This window comes from Eumetopias jubatus, unplaced genomic scaffold (assembly GCF_037043125.1).
Source record: "Eumetopias jubatus isolate StellerSeaLion01/CBP00866 unplaced genomic scaffold, mEumJub1_p1.0 scaffold_5, whole genome shotgun sequence".
Taxonomy (NCBI): domain Eukaryota; kingdom Metazoa; phylum Chordata; class Mammalia; order Carnivora; family Otariidae; genus Eumetopias; species Eumetopias jubatus.
In genome coordinates, this window is record NW_028274811.1 from 23,153,362 (window position 1) to 23,171,897 (window position 18,536).

General features: G+C 38.2%; 1 protein-coding gene across 1 annotated transcript in view; it reads left to right on the top strand.

Moving 5' to 3' along the window:
- SLC27A6 (solute carrier family 27 member 6) overlaps positions 1 to 18,536 on the top strand; it is a 67,381-nt gene that overhangs the window by 11,628 nt on the left and 37,217 nt on the right. Inside the window, exons 3-4 of the mRNA XM_028103718.1 lie at positions 14,540 to 14,698; positions 16,005 to 16,129. Of these exons, the coding sequence (XP_027959519.1) occupies positions 14,540 to 14,698; positions 16,005 to 16,129 (284 nt within the window). The remainder of the gene's footprint in view (positions 1 to 14,539; positions 14,699 to 16,004; positions 16,130 to 18,536) is intronic.

The following is an 18,536-nucleotide window of genomic DNA, read 5'->3' on the forward strand; positions in this document are numbered from 1 at the left end:
ATCTGAGCAAGCACGCATCCAAGAAGTGCCAAGGTTCTTAGATCTTAGAACTCTCAAACTTGGATGACTTTGCTCTCACTGCAACTTGGCAAGTTCCCATGTTCCCTTGGCCATTGTCTCATTTAGAAAGATTTTCTTCAAGTGTCGTTGAAGACCTTGGAATGAATGCAGACCTTGATCCGGCGCAGTTGCTCAGAGTGTGAAATTTGGCCAACTTCTTTGGCAAGATAGCTGCTGGCTTCCCAGTTCCTTAAGATTCCTGATATATAAAATGAAGAGATTAGTTTAGGTAGCTTCTAATTATCTTCCTGGATCAAAAAATCCATTGGTCTACTTTAAGACAGTCTTCTGTGTTCTTGTGTACCCTCTTAAATCCTAAACACAATCCAGCTGTAGCTGCAGTTTAAGCACAGGTAGTAGGCTCTCTGGCTTTTTCTTAGGGAGATTGGAATGTGTGACAAACAGGAAGTCTTGAAAGCAGTGGGGGATTGGGAGAAGATACAAAATAGAATCAAGTAACTAAACATCCCCCCTCCCTTTTTGTAGGTAAAAAAATCGTAACACCCCAAAATAAAAAGAATAATTAAACTGCCTAAGAATTCAGAAGAAACGTTAAACCTGATTGACTCTTAGGAAAAGGTGAATGGCATTTATGGTAGGCTAAATAAGCTTTTGTCATTAGTGTGAAGATGACTGGGGGTTTGAATTAGAGAAATGAAAAATAATCTGTTAACTAATTTCCTATGCACAGGTGGTATTGTAAGCAAACTCCTATTGCATAAGTAAAGTTTTCTTAGTTTTCTCTTTTTCTCTTCTCTTTCTGTGTGTGTGTGTGTCTGTCTCCTTTTTATTTACTATTTAGAGGCTAACAGTGATCTCTTTTAGATTGGAGAGTAGGCTATACTTGTGACGTTGTCTGGAACAGCTTTGTTAAATGAACTGGAAAGTGCTAATGTGTCTCACGTTGTCAGCATACATTCAGTCTGACTTTGGACTTTGAAAGAGACAATGAAATTTCAGAAATGATATGCTTTGCAAACATTCAACAGAAGGTATTTAATCAATTTATCCATATGGCTGTTTTCTTATGAAAAATAGAAAGTGATTGGTCTTCCAAACATTCTTCACCACTCCCCACCCTCGGCCCAAAGAGAACAGGCAGGGGGGGCCTGGGTGGCTGTTAGTGGAGTGTCCAACTTTTGATTTTGGCTCAGGGTCATGACGTTGAGCCCCTCATCAGGCTCTGCACTGAACATGGAACCTGCTTAAGATTTCCTCTCCCTCTCCTTCTACCCCTCCTGCTCGCTTGCACATACTCTGTCTCTCAAAAAAAAAAAAAAAAAAGAGAGAGAGAGAACAAGCCAGAGCTACTAGCTTTTGTTTTCCAAGATCGAAACCAGATTGTTCTATCCATTCATAGAACAGGACGGAAGCAAAAGCACTACTGATTTTCATTTTATTTGATATTTATGTTAAAGTTATATAGCACAGAGATGAAAAATTCTAAGAGTTTTAGAAATTTTAGAGAAAAGTACCCCGTTAACCCCCTTCCGCATTTCTCCTTTTCCAAACCAACAACATTCAGTATTTTTAGATCTTTCTTTTTGGAATCACCTCCATTTCTCTGCATAGAATGGGTATCTTACTGGATACTTAGTAGATGCTTACTGAAAATTATCTACAGATTTTCCATGATGGAAATGAGGATTTGTCTTCTCTCACCAACCACTCTCTCTCTCCATTCATTTCTTTCTCTCTGGTGCAGACACTTTCTTTCCCCGTCACACTAGTATTGTGTCATCTTGAAATTTGACTGGATTGGTATCAGTTATCACAACTTAGTAAACACTATTGCTGCCTTCCATGTAAAATTCCCCTTAACCTGGAATTAACCACTGTTTTCATTTGTTTGCTTGCTTGCTTAGTTTTCTATATGCCTATTGCTGGTGCATACTCGCCCCTTTGTCAAAAAGTTAACTCACCTTTGATATTGGTAAGATTGTATGTTGTTGTCAAGCCTTGTTCTTGGCCACCTTTTTCCCGGAGCCTCCCCATGATTTCACTGTCAACCCCTCGCTCTCTGGCTGTCCTGGGTTTGTTTTTCACCATTGTCCTGGGAATTCCCTTCAGTTCTTTTTCCTTTTTCTGATCCCATAATTCCTAGATCCTAAATTAGTTTCCTCAGTTCAGTTTTCATTTTATCACTGCACTGCTTTCAGTAGTAGCTAGCTATCTGCTAAAGAGTATTTAGGAGGGGAGCTCTTGGGTGGCTCAGTCAGTTGAGCATCAGACTCTCGATTTTGGCTCAGGTCATGATCTCAAGGTCATGAGATAAAACCCCATGGCAGGTTCCGTGCTTAGGGGGGAGTCTGGTGGAGATTCTCTCTCTCTCTCTCCCTCTGCCCCTTCCCATGCTTGTGTGCACTCGCCCTCTCTCTCTCTCGCTCTCTCACTCTTTCTCTCTCTGTTTCTTTAAAAATAAATAAATCTTAAAAAAAAAAAAGTGTATTTAGGAGGTGAATTCTCTAAGTCCTCACGTCCGGAAATACCCTTATCCTTGTTTGTGTAGCATTCTAGGTTAGACACAATTTTTATCCCGGGGTTTGAGGACATTGCACCGTCTTCTGACTTCCAGTACCCATGATGAGATGTCCTTTCCTTTCTGATTTCTTAGCCTTGACATGCAAGCTGGTGTTGTTTTTCTCTTTCTTTTTGGGGATTTTTATTATCTTCTGGGAGTCTTCAGTAGCTCTAACCTGGTGATGACTTGTACTGGGACTTTTATATATCCATTTTGCTGGTAAATTTGTAGGCCTTTTCAGTCTGGAAACTCATATCTTGCAATTCTAGGTACTTGGAAATTAAAGGAAAAAAGTTCTACATCCCCTTCTTTTTCCTTTTTTATTGCTATTCTTTCTACCCATTCCCTCCTATTGTATTTGTTTGTTTGTTCATTCTTTTGTCTTTGAAACTCAAACTTTTTAAAGATTGGCCCTCCTGGACTGAGTTATTAATTTTCCGGTCTTTTCTATCCCATTTTCTTTCTCTTATTTTTCATCCACTTTTTGAGAGATTTATCTTCTAAACCTCTGTTCTCTGAAGATGCCTTTTTTTTTTTTTGTAGCAGGCTATTTTTGTATTATTGATTATTTATTATCTTGTATCTCTCAGAGTAGTAGTGATAATTTTTTGAACATGTCTCCTCTCCACCTTGTCTCTCTTTTTGCCAGCACCCTCTTATCTTTTGGTTTATTTTGGTCTCTATCCTTTGTCCTGGAGGTTTTCCTTAAATAGCTGGTGACCTTTGGCTGTCAGTTCGTATTTAAAGTGCAGACACCAAAACATACACAGAAACCCCCAAAACAGATCCTGGCTCGAAGCTGAGTGGAATTTGTGGACTGATTGATTTCATCACGCAGGACATTTTGTTGGGGGATTCATGACTGTCAGCGTCTTTCAGTTTTGACTGGTAGATGATTCAGATTCCTCAGATAAGCACCTCGAAGGGTAAAATGAATAAAATGTAGAAGGGAGCTAGAGGAATAAGCAAACTTTCTCTCATTCCCCCTGTTTGCTCAACATTTCTTCTTCCTCGTGTTTCTGGAGGCTCATCATTTCCAGAGAATAAATTTCATAACTTCTGCCAGTATGGTGGAAGCCATCTGGCTATAATTTGTTTTATTTTCTGAATTTTAGAACAAATACCAAAAGCATGTATTGACATTCTTCCAAAATTAGTTTGTGAATGATCTTACACAGGGAAAGTGAGCATAATAATTTTAAAAAAAGGAAAGAAAGAAAAAAAAAAGTACAGGCCATCCAAAAAAAAGGAACGTGATACAAATGTCATCTTCTTTTAGCTTAAATCCTAAGCAACCTGGGGTCCTCTTATGGAGATGAGAGCAGAACCATGTACAGAATTGGTCATACAGTAGATGTCATGATTTATGAAGATAACACTATCAAAGAGTGTAGCAAACCATGATGCATGCAGCCTCATTAAAGATTTTATTGACATTTTTTGATGAAAAGCATCTCTCTCTAATAGGAACTGGTGTTTTGCAACTCAAAACCTTGAGCTGAATTGATTGTAATGGTAATAAATATGATCGTTTCTATTAGTATGCCATTTAATGTTAGAAAAGTCACTTGATTCTCATACAGCAAAGCCTTCTGATGTTGATAATGAAGAAAGTGTTTGTGCATGTTAGGACATGATGTAAAAAGTGAGGCTTTGAAAAAGTGAGCGATGGATGGAAAGTCTGCGCGTGAGCCCTTTCCGCTGGCTGTAATGAAGCCCTTGGGCTAAATAGGAACATTTCCTAGCCATTCTTACTACTGCCAAGCCCTGTTTGCCCAAGGTCACCAAAATGTTATATTCCCACATCTGAAAAAATGCAGTGTCTCTGAGTAAGAAAAAGGTTGAGATCAGTTTTGATGGCATTCCTGTCTCTTTGACCTAGGAAGTTATGTGATATCTTGAATAACAAGGGGTGAGCGTTATATAGATTCCCTTTTCTATGACCTTGACCTCATCGTTTCTTAAATAGAACTTCCATAAAGCTCCTTGTTTATAGTTCCATATTTATCTTCCATTCTATAGGGCACCTGCTCATCAAATTTCTAAGCCTTTTGGGGATTCTGTGGGGGCAAATCATCTTTCTTCAAGTCTCGTCTCAGGTATCAGCCTCTTGGGTCCACTGTGTCAGTTACCATGGCCATCCATCTGCTTTTCTAGAATCTTGTTGATTTCATCTATAAATCCATTCTTGTTGCCTTGAGGGTCTGTGTATGTGTCTATCTGCCAACTTCTAATTCTGTTGTTACTCACTGGCGTTGGCTAAGTAGCCTCAAGAATCTCTAGGAAAGCTGTTTAAGCCTGGACATAACAGCCATGGGTTCCCCTATTCCTAGAAGGAGAGGGAGGAGGAAAACCAGGTCACTGCCCGCTGAGCTTTGCCTGGAAGCCAGGTACCATCATCATCTCAATATTTCTCTTTCCTTCGTCTCTCCTTTTTCTTAATCTTACAGAATTTTTCATTTTTCCAAAACTACCTCAGAATTCCCCAAATTATTTATTCCTGCCTCTGGATTGGATTTCTCTTACATCATCTCTCCCTCCTTCGCCCTTCTAATCCCCAACTCACTGGGCACAGCCTCCCTCCCACCTTTATGCCTGGACCTCCTCCTGGAACTGTGAGGAGTTCCAATGCCAGGGATTCATAGAAGGTTAGAAGAGCCGAAGACTTCGGAGCATTTCTCAAAGTGTGTTTCTATGACATGTTCCTTCTCATCTTTACAGAGATGAAATAAAAATTAAAAAGGGGTGGGATGCCTGGGTCGCTTAGTCAGTGGAGCATCCGACTCTTGATATCACATCTTGATCTCAGTGTTGTGAGTTAAAGCCCCACATTGGGTGTGTGTATAAAAAAGAGGCTTTATGACCATGGAAGTTTGAGAAACACCATTAACAAAAAATACCAAAGTTTCCATACTGCTGGGCTCTGCAAGAGCTTTAAAATGTTAATGTGCTTTCTAACTCTTTAAAGGGGGATGCTAAAATGTACTTTTAACAAACTTTATTCGCCTTTTTCTTTATTCCTTCTTTCAAACTTTAACCTCCATCAACCTTTGATCACTTTCATTTCTTGGACAATCTCATATCTGTTGTCTCTTTTTTTTTTTTTAAGATTTTATTTATTTGACAGAGAGAGACACAGCGAGAGCAGGAACACAAGCAGGGGGAGTGGGAGAGGGAGAAGCAGGCTTCGTGCCGAGCAGGGAGCCCAATGCGGGGCTCGATCCCAGGACTCTGAGATCACGACCTGAGCCGAAGGCAGTCGCTTAACCAAATGAGCCACCCAGGTGCCCCTCTGTTGTCTCTTTTATCAAAAAAATCTAGGGGTTGGGGTGCCTGAGTGGCTCAGTTGGTCAAGCAACCAACTCTTGATTTTGGCTCAGGCAGATCATGATCTCAGGGTCATGAGCTCAAGCCCTGGGTCGGGCTCCATGCTGGCGTGAAGCCTGCTTAAGATTCTCCCTCTCCGTCTGCACCACCCCCCCAAAAATCTGAGTACTTTGGATGATTTATAATAAATTAGTGAGTTCATTATCACTTAAAGATAACCAAATTAGGATGGGAAACATGGCTAATTTGTTTACTGAAGTGCTTTGAAGGAGTGAAATAAGCATACAGATGGAAAACAACTAGATAAAGCATCCTTTTCTTTGGTCACACCCCATTTGAAAAATTATTTTAAAGCTGGGTTTCCATGGAATCAGGAACAGTGTGGGAAGTAGGGAATATAGTGACTGAAGAATCATGGCTGGGAACTTCTTGGAAGCAGAAAGCACATAAATGCTTGATCTTCTGGATGAAGATGAGAAAGACATTGAATTATCAAGACCAAGGATGGAGCTAGTCTCACCCAAAATCTTTATATGTGGCTTTGATGAGAAAATTTGGACAGATTCCCTGTGCATGGGGATGACGAGAAACTTCCATGTTGTGAGATGCCACGCTGTCAGGAAGAGCCAGAGAAACTTCTTTTGAAAAAAATTAATAAATTTTAGCTAGGATAAAGGCAAGATAATGCCAACTTTGCATATGAGATCGTCTTCCAGTTTAGTAGAAATGCAGCACAAAGCTTATCAGAAAATGTCACAGCAGGTACAGCAACAAGGTGGGTTTGAGGTTCACCTGGATTGAAGTGTCTAGGAAGCACCAAAGCCTGTGGTTCATAGCTCTGGGTGCTGCTGTGACCGAAAACCCCATGAAAATTTTGGCTTTTATCAGTGAATATGTTGAATCAGAGAAGGAATGATGTCCTACTATTAGTAGGATGGTACCCCGGTTGACTGAGCGATGCATAAGTTGTTCACTACAAACTGCTGAATAGAAGATGAAACCAGAGCAAAATTGGAGTTTAGTTTGTATGGAACAGGTAGAGCTCATTGTCTGAGTGAGATAAATGTTGGGAGATAAAAAGACCAGTGTGAGTCAAATCTCAGTTGGAAAATCAAGCATCATTTCTTTTTCTTTTTTTTTAAAGATTTTTATTTGTTTATTTGACAAGAGAGAGACACAGCGAGAGAGGGAACACAAGCAGGGGGAGTGGGAGAGGGAGAAGCAGGCTTCCCGCTGAGCAGGGAGCCTGATGCGGGGCTCGATCCCAGGACTCCAGGATCATGACCTGAGCCAAAGGCAGACGCTTAACGACTGAGCCATCCAGGTGCCCCTCAAGCATCATTTCAGGCATCATTCACGGTCCATCCATGTTGTCACAAATGGAAGGATATCTAAAAAACAAAAACAAATGAGAAGATATCTTCCTTTCGAATGGCTGAATAATATTCCACTGTGTATATGTACCACATCTTTTTTAATCCATTGATGGGCATTTGGGTTGTTTCCATATCTTGGCTGTTGTGAATAATGCTGTGATAAACATAGGAGTGCAGATGTCTTGTTGAAATCTCATTTTCATTTCCTTTGGGTATATATCCCGAAGTAAAATTGGATCATAGGGTAACTCTATTTTTAATTTTTTGAAGAACCTCCATACTGTTTTCCACAGTGGTTAGACCAATTTACACTCCCCCCAGCAATGTATAAAAATTCTCTTTTTACTGCATCCTTGCCAGCCCCTTTTGTCTCTGGTCTTCTTGATGGTAGCCATTCTAATAGGTGTGAGGTGTTATCTCACTGTGGTTTCAATTTGCATTTCCCTGGTGGTTAGTGATGTTGAACATCTTTTCGTTAGTCTGTTGACCATTTTGATGTACACTTTGGAGAAGTGTCTGTTTAATTCTTCTGCCCCATTTTTAATTGGATTTTTTTTTCTGTCATTGAGTTACTTATTTATAGGTTTTGCTTGTTAACCTCTCATCTGATATGTGGTTTGCAGAAATTTTCTCCCATTCTATAGGTTATCTTTTTATTTGGCTGTTACTTTTGCTGTGCAGAAGCTTTTGAGTTTGATGTAATCCCATTTGTTAAATTTTCTTTTATCATTTATGCTTTTCGTATCGTGTTAAAAAATCATTGCCAAGACCAATATCAATGATCTTCTTCCACACATTTTCTTTTAGGAGTTTAATCGTATTAGGTCTTAAGTTTAAGTCTTTGATCTCTGTCAAGTTAATGTTTTTGTGGTGTGAGATAGAGGTCCAGTTTCATTGTTTTGTATATGTTTCTCTAGCATTTCCCAGCACCATTTGTTGAAGAGATTATCTTTTCTGCACTGGATATTCTTGGCCCCCCAGTCAAATATTAGTTGACCACATATGCCAGGGTTTAATTCTGGGGTCTCCTTTCTGTTCTATCAGTAGAAGTGTCTGTTTTTGTGCCAGTATCATACTGTTTTTATTACTATGGCTTTGTGGTATATTTTGAAATTCAGAAGCCTGATACCTCTGGCTTTGTTCTTTTTTCCTCAGGATTACTTTGGCTCTTGGGGTCTTTTGTGGTTCCAAATTTTTTGGATTGTTTCTTATATTTCTGTGAAGAATGCCTTTAGTATTTTGATGGTGATTGCATTGAATCTGTAGATAGCTTTGGGTGCTATGGTTATTCTAATAATACTAATTCTTCCAATACATGAACATCGGATGTCTTTCTGTGTCTTCTTCAGTTTCTTTTTAGCAAAGTTTTGTAGTTTTCATTGTATGTGTCTTTAATTTCCTTGAATAAATTTATTCCTAAGTATTTTGTTTTTGATGCTACTGTTAATTCCCATAGTCTTGATTAATTATTTGGGATGTTCTATATATATCAAATCATATCATCAGCATAATGACAATTTTACTTCTTTCTTTCCTGTTTGGATAACTTTTATTTCTTTGTCTTGCCTAAGTGCTCTAGCCAAGACTTGCAGTAACGTATTGAATAAGAGTAGTGAGAGTGTTCCTAATCTTAGAAGAAATGTTTTCAATTTCTCTCCATTGAATATAATGTTAACTGTGGGTCTGTCATATATGATCTTTATTATGTTGAGGTATATTCCTTCGGTACACTGTTAAAGGTTTTTATCATAAGATGATGTTGTATAGTCAGATGCTTCTTTTCTATGTCTATTGAAATGATCATGTGAGTTTTATCTTTCCTTTTATTGATGTGATGTATTACATTTATTGATTTGCATATGTTGAACCATCCTTGCATCCGAGGGATAAATCCCACTTGGTCATGGTGTGTCATGCTTTTAATATGTTCTAGAATTTGGTTTGCTAATATGTCATTGAGAATTTTTGCATCTATTTTCATTAGGGATATATTGGTTTATATTTTCTTCTTGTATTTTTATCTGGTTTTAGTATCAAAGTAATGCTGGCATTGCAGATTGAGTTTGGAAGTGTTTCTTCCTCGTCAGTTTTTTGGAAGAGCTTGAGGAAGATTGATGTTAATTCTTCAGTTGTTTGAAGAATTCTCCAGTGAAGGATCTGGTCCTGGAGATTTCAGTTTTGGGAGTTGGTATTTTTTTGTTTTGTTTTTTGTTTTTTTATTCAATCTTTTTACTCATTATTGGTCTGTTCAGATTTTCTATTTCTTCCTGAGTCTTAGTACATTGTGTGCTTCTACCAACGTCCATTTCTTCTAGGTTGTGTAATTTGTTGCCACATAATTCTTCCCCTTAGTCTCTCATGATCCTTTTTATTTTTATAGTGTCAGTTATAATATCTTCTTTTTCATTTCTGATTTTATTTATTTGAGTTTTCTCTCTTCAGTTAGTTTAGCTGAAGGTCTGCCAGTTTTGTTTATCTTTTTAGAGAACCAACTTTTAGTTTTGTTGATCCTTTTTATTGTTTTTCTGGTCTGTATTTCATTTATTTCTGCTCTGATCCTTATTATTTCCTTCCTTCTGCTAACTTTGAGCTTATTTTTTTCTTCTTTTTCTATTTCCTTGAGGTTGAAGTTAGGTTTTTTGTTTGAGATCTTTCTAATTTCTTAATGTAGGCATATGTAGCTATAAACTTTCCTCTCAGAGCTGCTATTGCTCTATTCCACAATATTTGGTATGTTGTGTTTTCAGTTTCTTTTGTTTTGAGATAATTTTTTATTTCCCTTTTGATTTCTTCTTTGACCAAATGGTTGTTTAGAAGTGTGTTATTTAGCTTCCACAATTTGTAGATCTCACTTTCCTCTTGTTGCTGATTTCCAGTTTCGTACCGTTGTGTTCAGAGAAGATAGTTGGTATGATTTCAGTCTTCCTAAATTTGCTAAGATTTGTTTTTGACTTATGACTTATGACTTATGACTTATCTACCCTGATTTTTCCATGTGCATTTGAGAAGAATGTGTATTCTGCTGCTGTTGGGTGAAATGTCCTGTACATGTCTATTAGGTCCATTTTTTCTAAAATGTTGTTCAATTCCAGTGTTTCCTTGTTGATTTTCTCAATGCTCTACCCATCGTTGATGGTGGGGTACTGAGGTTTCCTACAATCACTTGTCAGCTTTTTAGTTAAGATCAAGTGTGAGGTACCCTACAATTCTTATACTGTCATGTATTTCTTCCTTAAGATCTGTTATTAATTGCTTAATACATTTTGGTGCTCAGGTGTTAAGAGCATTATATATTTACGATCATTGTATTTTCTTGATATACTGACCCCTTACCATTTTATAATGACCTTTCTCTTATTACCCATTTGGCTTGAAGTCTGTTTTGTGAGGTTAATATAGCTACACCTGCCTTCTTCTCATTTCCATTTGCTTGGAATATCAACCTGTATCCTTTCATTATGAACCTATGTGTATCTTCAGAGCTGAAATGATTCTCCTGTAAGCAGCATATAGTTGGGTCTTTTTTTTTTTTAATCCATGCAGCCACTCTGTGCTTTTTGACTGGTGAGTACAAACCATTTAAATTTAGGGTGATTATTGATTATTTACTAGTGTCATTTATCTTTTGCCCTCTGGTAATTTTGGGTCTCTATTTCTTTTTCCTTCCGTTTATGTTTATGTCTGCCTTTGTAAGTTGGTGGTTTTCCATGATGATTTGCTCAGTCTTGCCCTTTTTTATGTATAATGTCTCTGCTCTAGATTTTTGCTTTGTGGTTACCAAGCATTTACATAAAACATTTCATAGATAAAATAATTCTTTTTTCTGCTGAAAGCAGTTTATCTTCATTCACCTATAAAGTTTCCATCTTTTTACTCAAACTTTTATATTTTTGATGTCACAAATTATCTCTTTGTATGCTATGATTTCATTACCAAGTTGTAGTAGATATAGTTATTTTTAATGCGATTTTCCTTTATCCTTTATGTTATAGTTAAGAGTTTATTATACTATTCTAAAAAGAGTTACAGTATTCTAATTCTGACTGACTTTATCAACTTAATCAGAGTTCTGTGTACTTTTGCCTCTTTGTTTCAGCTCAAAGAGCTCTGAATTTTCAACATTTTATATAAGTCAGATCTCATGGTGGTGAACTCCCTCAACTTTGGTTTGTTTGGGAAAGCCTTTATTTCTGCTTCATATCTGAAGGATAACTTTGCCAGGTGGATTATTCATGGCTGGCAGTTTTTATCTTCCAATATTTTGAATATGTCATTCCATTCTCTCCTGGCCTGTAGAGTTTCTGCTAGAAATTTGCCGATAGCATAATGGGGGTACCATTGCCGGCTACTGTCTTTTTCTCCTAGGCTGACTTTAAAATTCTTTCATTATCATTGACTTGTGACAGTTTTAATATAATGTGTCTTGGAAAAGATCTTTGTGCATTGAAATAGTAAGTGTTCTGTTAGCTTCATGGACTTGTATACCCAGTTCCTTCCCGAGATACGGGAAGTTCTGAGCTATTATTTCTTTAAATATTCCCTCTGCCCCCTTCTCCCTCTCATCTCCTTCTGGGCTACCCATTATTCTTGTGTTGGCTTTTCTAAAGGAATCAGATGGTTCTCATAGGTTTTCTTCACTTTTTAAAAATCTTAGTTTTTTCTCCTCTTACACCTGAATCATTTCTGTATTTCTATCTTCCATCTTACTCATTCTCTCTTCCATATGATCTAGGTCTATTTCCACTGCCTTCCTAAAGCATTTTTCTTCTCATTTCTTGAATTCTTCAGTTCCAGAATTTGTTTGGTTCTTTTTCACAATTTCAGTCTTCTTTGGTTAAATTACTCCTGTTCATGAATTGTATCCCTGAGATCATCATATTGTCTCGCTGAGTTTTCTTGTAGCTCATTGAATATCTTCATAATAACTATTTTAAATTCTGTATCAGTTAGATTGCAGTATCCCATATCTTTGGGTTTGGTTCATGGAGAATTGTCATTTTCTGTTATACTCTATGACCATGATTTTTCATGATGTTTGATGAAAAGTGCCTCTGCCACCATATTTGAGGCAGCAAATACCTTTCTTATTTAGGCAGTGTTGTTTTTGTTTTTAAGATTTTATTTATTTATTTGTCAGATTGAGAGAGAGAACACAAGCAGGGGGAAGAGCAGGCAGAGGGAGAAGCAGGCTCCCCACCAAGGAAGGAGCCCGATGCGGGACTAGATCTCAGACCCTGGGACCATGACCAGAGCCCAAGGCAGATGCTTAGCCAACTGAACAAACCACGCGTCATGGTTTTTTGGGGTTTTTTTAAAAAGATTTTATTTTTACGTAATCTCTACACCCAACCTGGGGCTCTTGGTCACAACCTGTAGACTAAGTCACATGCTCCACCAACTAAGCCAGCCAGGCGCCCCTAGGCAAGGTTTTGTTTACTTTGATACTATCGGTTGAACACATTGGTAGTTAGGAGCCTTCCTTTCGTTTTCCAGAAGGTGGCGCTATAGCACCAATTCTTGGTTTCTCTACTGGAGCTGGGAACACAAAAAAAGGCAGAGTGGTGGTTGAGGTGGGGGGGTGGTGTGTACTTAGCACTTGGGGCTTTGGGCATGCCTCTGCCGTGGTACGGGAATCATCAAGTGCAAGGGGAGAGGGGGGTCCTAAAGGTCTATGGGCCGTCCTCTTGAGTCCTGGGGTAGATAGTAGGAGTCACTTTCCTTCACCTCTCTTTGTTTGCCTATTTCATTTCCCTTTCCCTCCCCTCAGTCACTGTGGTCTCTCAGAGAGAGCAGCTTGGTCCAGCTGCAGCCTATGGGCCCAGGCAGATTCACCACTCCCCCACTCACTGCCGCCACCCTTGACCTCTTCTGCCAGAAAGGTCATGGCTCCAGCACCACTTCCCTCACTCTGCCACCTCCTCTGGGGTCCAGTTCGCCCACATTCACGACCACAGATGGGCGGATCTCTGGGGTGTCCTTGTATGTTGCGCAGACGCACTTTTGGAGGGGAGGTAGTTATACATGTCCCATTAGTTGTATATCAGAGGGGAGAGGGAAAAAAGAATGACTCACCATCCTTGCAGCTGACATCACTGTGGGAGCATATTTTGCTGTAGGACTCTAAGGCAGGCTGAAAATTACAAGGAAGTACTTCAATTTGGGAAACACATTTAGGTCTCAATTTCTAGAATTGGGAAATAAAGTCCAATCAGGTGCAGCGGTAAGTTTGTAGAGCCACTGACGTTCTGTATCAGTATGCGGGGTGGAGAAAGGCCACACTTTATGGTGGCTGGTCTTCACTTTTGATCCTGCCATTTGCTTATTCCTGTGGCTTCTCTCATGTTGGTCTCTGCTTGTCTCCCTGCAAGAATGGATGACACTCCTCATCACCGTTGCGTGTTGTGAAGCAAAGAAACTTTATTGGTGAGGTAGATTTGGAATGGGGCCCTCTGCATGAGGACATTCCAGAAATACTAGAACTCTTTGAACTGACAAACAGAATAGGACTAAAATGCCATTTAATCTAACAAATGAATTCAAGAGAGGATACTTATCATTATGAAAACCAGTTGTGTGTTGTGTGTACAAGGAGATGTAGGTTGAAACATGAAATTGCTGATATTCAATCACAGATAAGGCAATTTCATATTATATCATATATTAACTGGATGAATTTATTATGCTGACATTATACTGCAAAAGACTATAACAATATGGAAAATTAAAAACAGTGTGCAAAATGTTTTATACATTAATTATAACTAGAAATTTTTATAAGAAACCCTTAGGACACAGAAGAAGACTAGAAAGAAAAAAGCAAATGATTTACGTTTGAATCATGAATGTATAGAACTATTTCAGCATCATGTAGTATGGAATCTGATATTCTATAATGATCTTATACCAGGACGTATGAAACATGACAAAATTGCTGGTTCTTGAGATAGAATCTTACTTGGAATTTTTCACTAGAAAATTTCTACTTTAAGGAAAATTTAGATTTCTGTTGTGATTTACCTCATTTTGGGTGTACATTTCCAGATTTGGGGCATTTTTGTCATTCTTATAGTAGATATGGCTCTTGGAAGCTAATGGTATCTCAAACTCTATATAATCTTGGTTTTGATCCTTCTGGGTAGATCCAAGATTCTAGAAATTAATTAGAGCGGTAGCTCACATTTGCATGGTCCCTACAAAGCACATGTAATACATAAACTTGCTTTCTATTACATATATCTCTTTTCTTTCCTTCCAGGTCTACCAAAAGCAGCTGTAATCAGTCAGCTGCAGGCTTTAAAGGGTTCTGCTGGCTTGTGGGCTTTCGGTTGTACTGCTAATGACATCATTTATATAACTCTTCCTCTGTATCATAGTTCAGGAGCTCTTCTGGGAATTGGTGGATGTATTGAGTTGGGTAAGTTTTCATTTTTTGCTTGATGCGTTTCCCGAATGCTTACTAACCATAACTTGTGTTCATTAAAGTTTGAAGCTCTATCAGTAGAATTCAGAGTGATTGTGGGCTTATTATTATAATTAGAACATAATTTTTATTAAAAGGACACAGTTTCGTGACATACTCAGTCTATTCCTGAAGTGAAAAGAGCAGTGCCTTGGACATTAGGTCACATGGTTGGAGCCGGCTGTTGATTGGGCTTCCTTCTTCATGTGGTCGCTTATCCTTTGATGGTCTACTCCTGCCTCCTTAAATGGTGATAGGAGCCTTCCAAGAGTGTGAATGTAGAAACTGCGTAGCTCTTAAGGCTTGACCTCAGAAATCACACTGATCACCTGCATTTTGTTGATCAAAGCAAGTCACAAATCAGTATAGATTCAAGATTTGAAGGGTGAGGAAACAGACCCTACCCCTTGAAAGGGAGAGGTGGCAAATTCACATTGTAAAGGTAAGCGCACAGAAGGAATTGTTGAGGTTATCTTTGCAAACAAGGTACCCCAGGCACCCAGTAAGTTTGTTGGTAGCTTGTGACTGAGTGGATTCCATTCATGAACATGCTGAGATTATTTATCTGGCCCCTAAATAGTATATAACAGAGACCATTCACTACTATCTGTATCTGTCTGAAATATACAAAAATGATTTTATGGAATAGCATATTTAGAATATGATCAATGAACAAAGGCAAGGGTCAAGACATTAGCATTTTCCTTGGAACATATTCATATGACTTACATTCTTGTGAAAATTAGGTTGTTACATTTCGGGTCCGTAGTCATCGATGAACTTGGCTGGTGCTATCTTCCCAATTCTGCCTTACCAACTCTCAGCATCAAGAAATATTGAGGCAGCTTTAAGGTTTTGAAATTAAATAAAATGTACATATTCAAGAACAAAAGTAAGTGAATATTCTTGGTCTCTGTGAAGACGGCTGACCCTTTCCTGTAGTCATGCTCTAATACTTGCAACTCCCCTACTTATTTTGACCTCTTCTTTCATCCCCTGTATTTCAAAAAGAAAAAAAAAAAATATTTGCAGTCAAAATATAGAATTACAACATGAATTTTTTTAAAAGTTTATTCAATTGTAAGATTAATGGTTTCAAATGAGCTTGAAATAAATGTCCACTGATGGATTAGAAAAGCCTTGAAATGGAGGGCAAGACAGAGTTCCAGGAGTTCTAGACAGGGCAACATCCTTTGTGTTTTAGGTCAGTTCTGCCCTTGAATATTTTTCCCCAGCGCCTGTTCTTTGCCTTTTCTCATAGGAGCTACTTGTGTGTTAAAGAAGAAATTCTCAGCAAGTCAGTTTTGGAATGACTGCAGAAAGTATAATGTGACTGTGTTTCAGTATATCGGAGAACTTTGTCGCTATCTTTGCAAACAACCGAAGGTAAGAGGAATCATTTTCAGAAGGAAAAGTAATTTCAGAAAGAAAAAAGTATGGAGAGAAAAATAATTTTTATTTGTGTGTACTCTACCTTCTTTCCGAACATAGTTTGACTGATTTACAGAGATGTAGGCAGTACCCCCTGAAAAAAATGAGTATAAAACAAGTCAGAGGAAATAAAAGGAGAGCTATGCAGGATTGTACTAAAGTGTTTTACATTGTGGCAGGATAGAAGACACTTGTGATCCAGTCCACTTTATTTTTAGACAGATTAAAATTTCTGCAAATGTAGCACACATCCAGTTATGAAATTAGATGCGTGCTCTGTACAACTGCAAGGTTGAATTAGATAGTCTTTCAAAATGCTGTTCTTTAAAAAACAAAACAAAACTAATGATGTTGATTATACTTTTTTGTTATTTCTTTCCTTTTGAATAAGTGATTGCATTAGTCTGTCTGTTTGTTTGGCTTTGACTTAAAGTTAAAAAGAAATTTTGCTTTCATGTGTTCCTGTCTCCCCACCTAAAACCATCATTCCCACAAACAACTGATAAATTGTCCCTTTCTGAAAATAGACAAGCAGAGAGAATTGCAAGAGCCTGAAGTCTGTCTTTATTCATTTGTTTGCGTTTTTGCCGTCAGACATTCTTTTCCTGGTCTCATTTGTATTTTGAGATGCTTATTTTTTAACTGATTTTTTTAAACATTCTTGAGGCTATGAAGAAGTGACCTTCTGTCATCAAATCCACACCACCCCATGAATAATGGTGATTGGGAGTGCCTCCCTGTGCAGGGCAGGCAGCAGAAGCTGATGGCCTGCCCTTGGACTTTGATAAACCCCTTTCCTCATTCCTCACTCATCACCTTTGCCATCAGCATGCCAGCTTGAGGCATGGATGGTGGGCTGGGATATCTTCTCTGGCTGGCTAAAATATGGACACAAAATCCTTCCTTTGCCCACAGCATAGCTGAGACTAGGCTAGAAGCATTTAAATTAGACTTTGTTGAAGATATGGGATTACACACGGAAGAAAAACACAAGAAGAATGTGAAACTGGATAATCTTATTTACAGAATGCTTTTATGCACTTTAAGCTTGAGGTTTACCATGTAGAGACCTCCTGTCTAGCTCCTGACCCACCCCTTTTGTGGCCTTGTTCTTTTCTTGGTCAGGGGTGCCTCAAATAGCTATAGATTCCCTAGATCCATCGCTAAGACAGGGAGTCCCAGAGTAATGTTTTAGACTTTTTGACCTTTATTTTCTTCAGGGAGACTTTGCCAATGTTAAAGTTGTGACTCTTCTTATCTGAAGAGTCCTTGTAGAACGATTAATGATAATGCCGCAACCTGCCCCATTTTCTAGTTTTCATTGTGGTCTTTGGTAACGTGATATCTGCGCAAGGATAATTTGGGGAATCAATGTCCTCCGTGAAGATAGAAACCTCCTTCAGTAAGGACAGATTAGGCACTACGTAATGAACCTCTTCACAGACCTTCTAAACTGCACCCCCAGCCATTCTTTTTCTCCGTCCTTCAATAGCAACATGAGCTTTTGCAAGGTCATTTGCCAGTCAGTATGCACTGCACAGCTGAACACATGCATTTTTCTTCCTAATGTTTTACTGTGTTACATGATGCGGCAATTAATATCTTTATGCAATGTAGCCAGAAGGGGGGCTCAGAAGTGAAGGCAGTCAAAGGACGTGAATACCTTGGTGATTTTTTATGGCATATTTCCAAATTGCTGTTAAAAATGGCTGATGTGATTTAGAATCTCATTGATGTTGTGAGAGTATACCCATTGTGCGTATGGTCTCTTATCAGACTGCATTGTTAAAAAGAGTGGTTTTCCAGTTATGCTTCATGAAGAACTAGAACCTCCTTCAAAGTTCCTCATAAGTCCCTGAAGGGTAGTTGAACAGGGAAAAAAACAGGACAGTCTTCATGGTCCACCGTTTCAAATATGATGGATGAAACCCAATTTGCTAGGGCTTTTCAATAATATTTTGTTTGAACAAGGGATGTCTTGGGGGGTTTTTCTTGTGTGTGTTTTTTTTAATGGGGAAACAATCATTTTATTTATAATTTTATAGACTAGAAACAAACATTTTTAAATTCTTTGTTCAGATTATTAGCAAGGTCGGATAATTAGAAAATTATCTAGATTTCTCTTTAAAATGTCTTTTCTGAGTCTTTTACTCATTGATGTTGTTAGCACATAATGTTTTATCTGTTTGAGCTACCATTTCCTCTAATAAAGGTATTTATTTATAGTTTATGATGTTCACTACAAATCTTGTTTCAAAGGGTTTTCGTCTGAATTTTTTTATAAAAAGAAATATCCTTTTCACCGCTCTGAATTTGGAATGCACCAATTTGGGAAAAATGCTATAGCCACAGAGAATTTGAG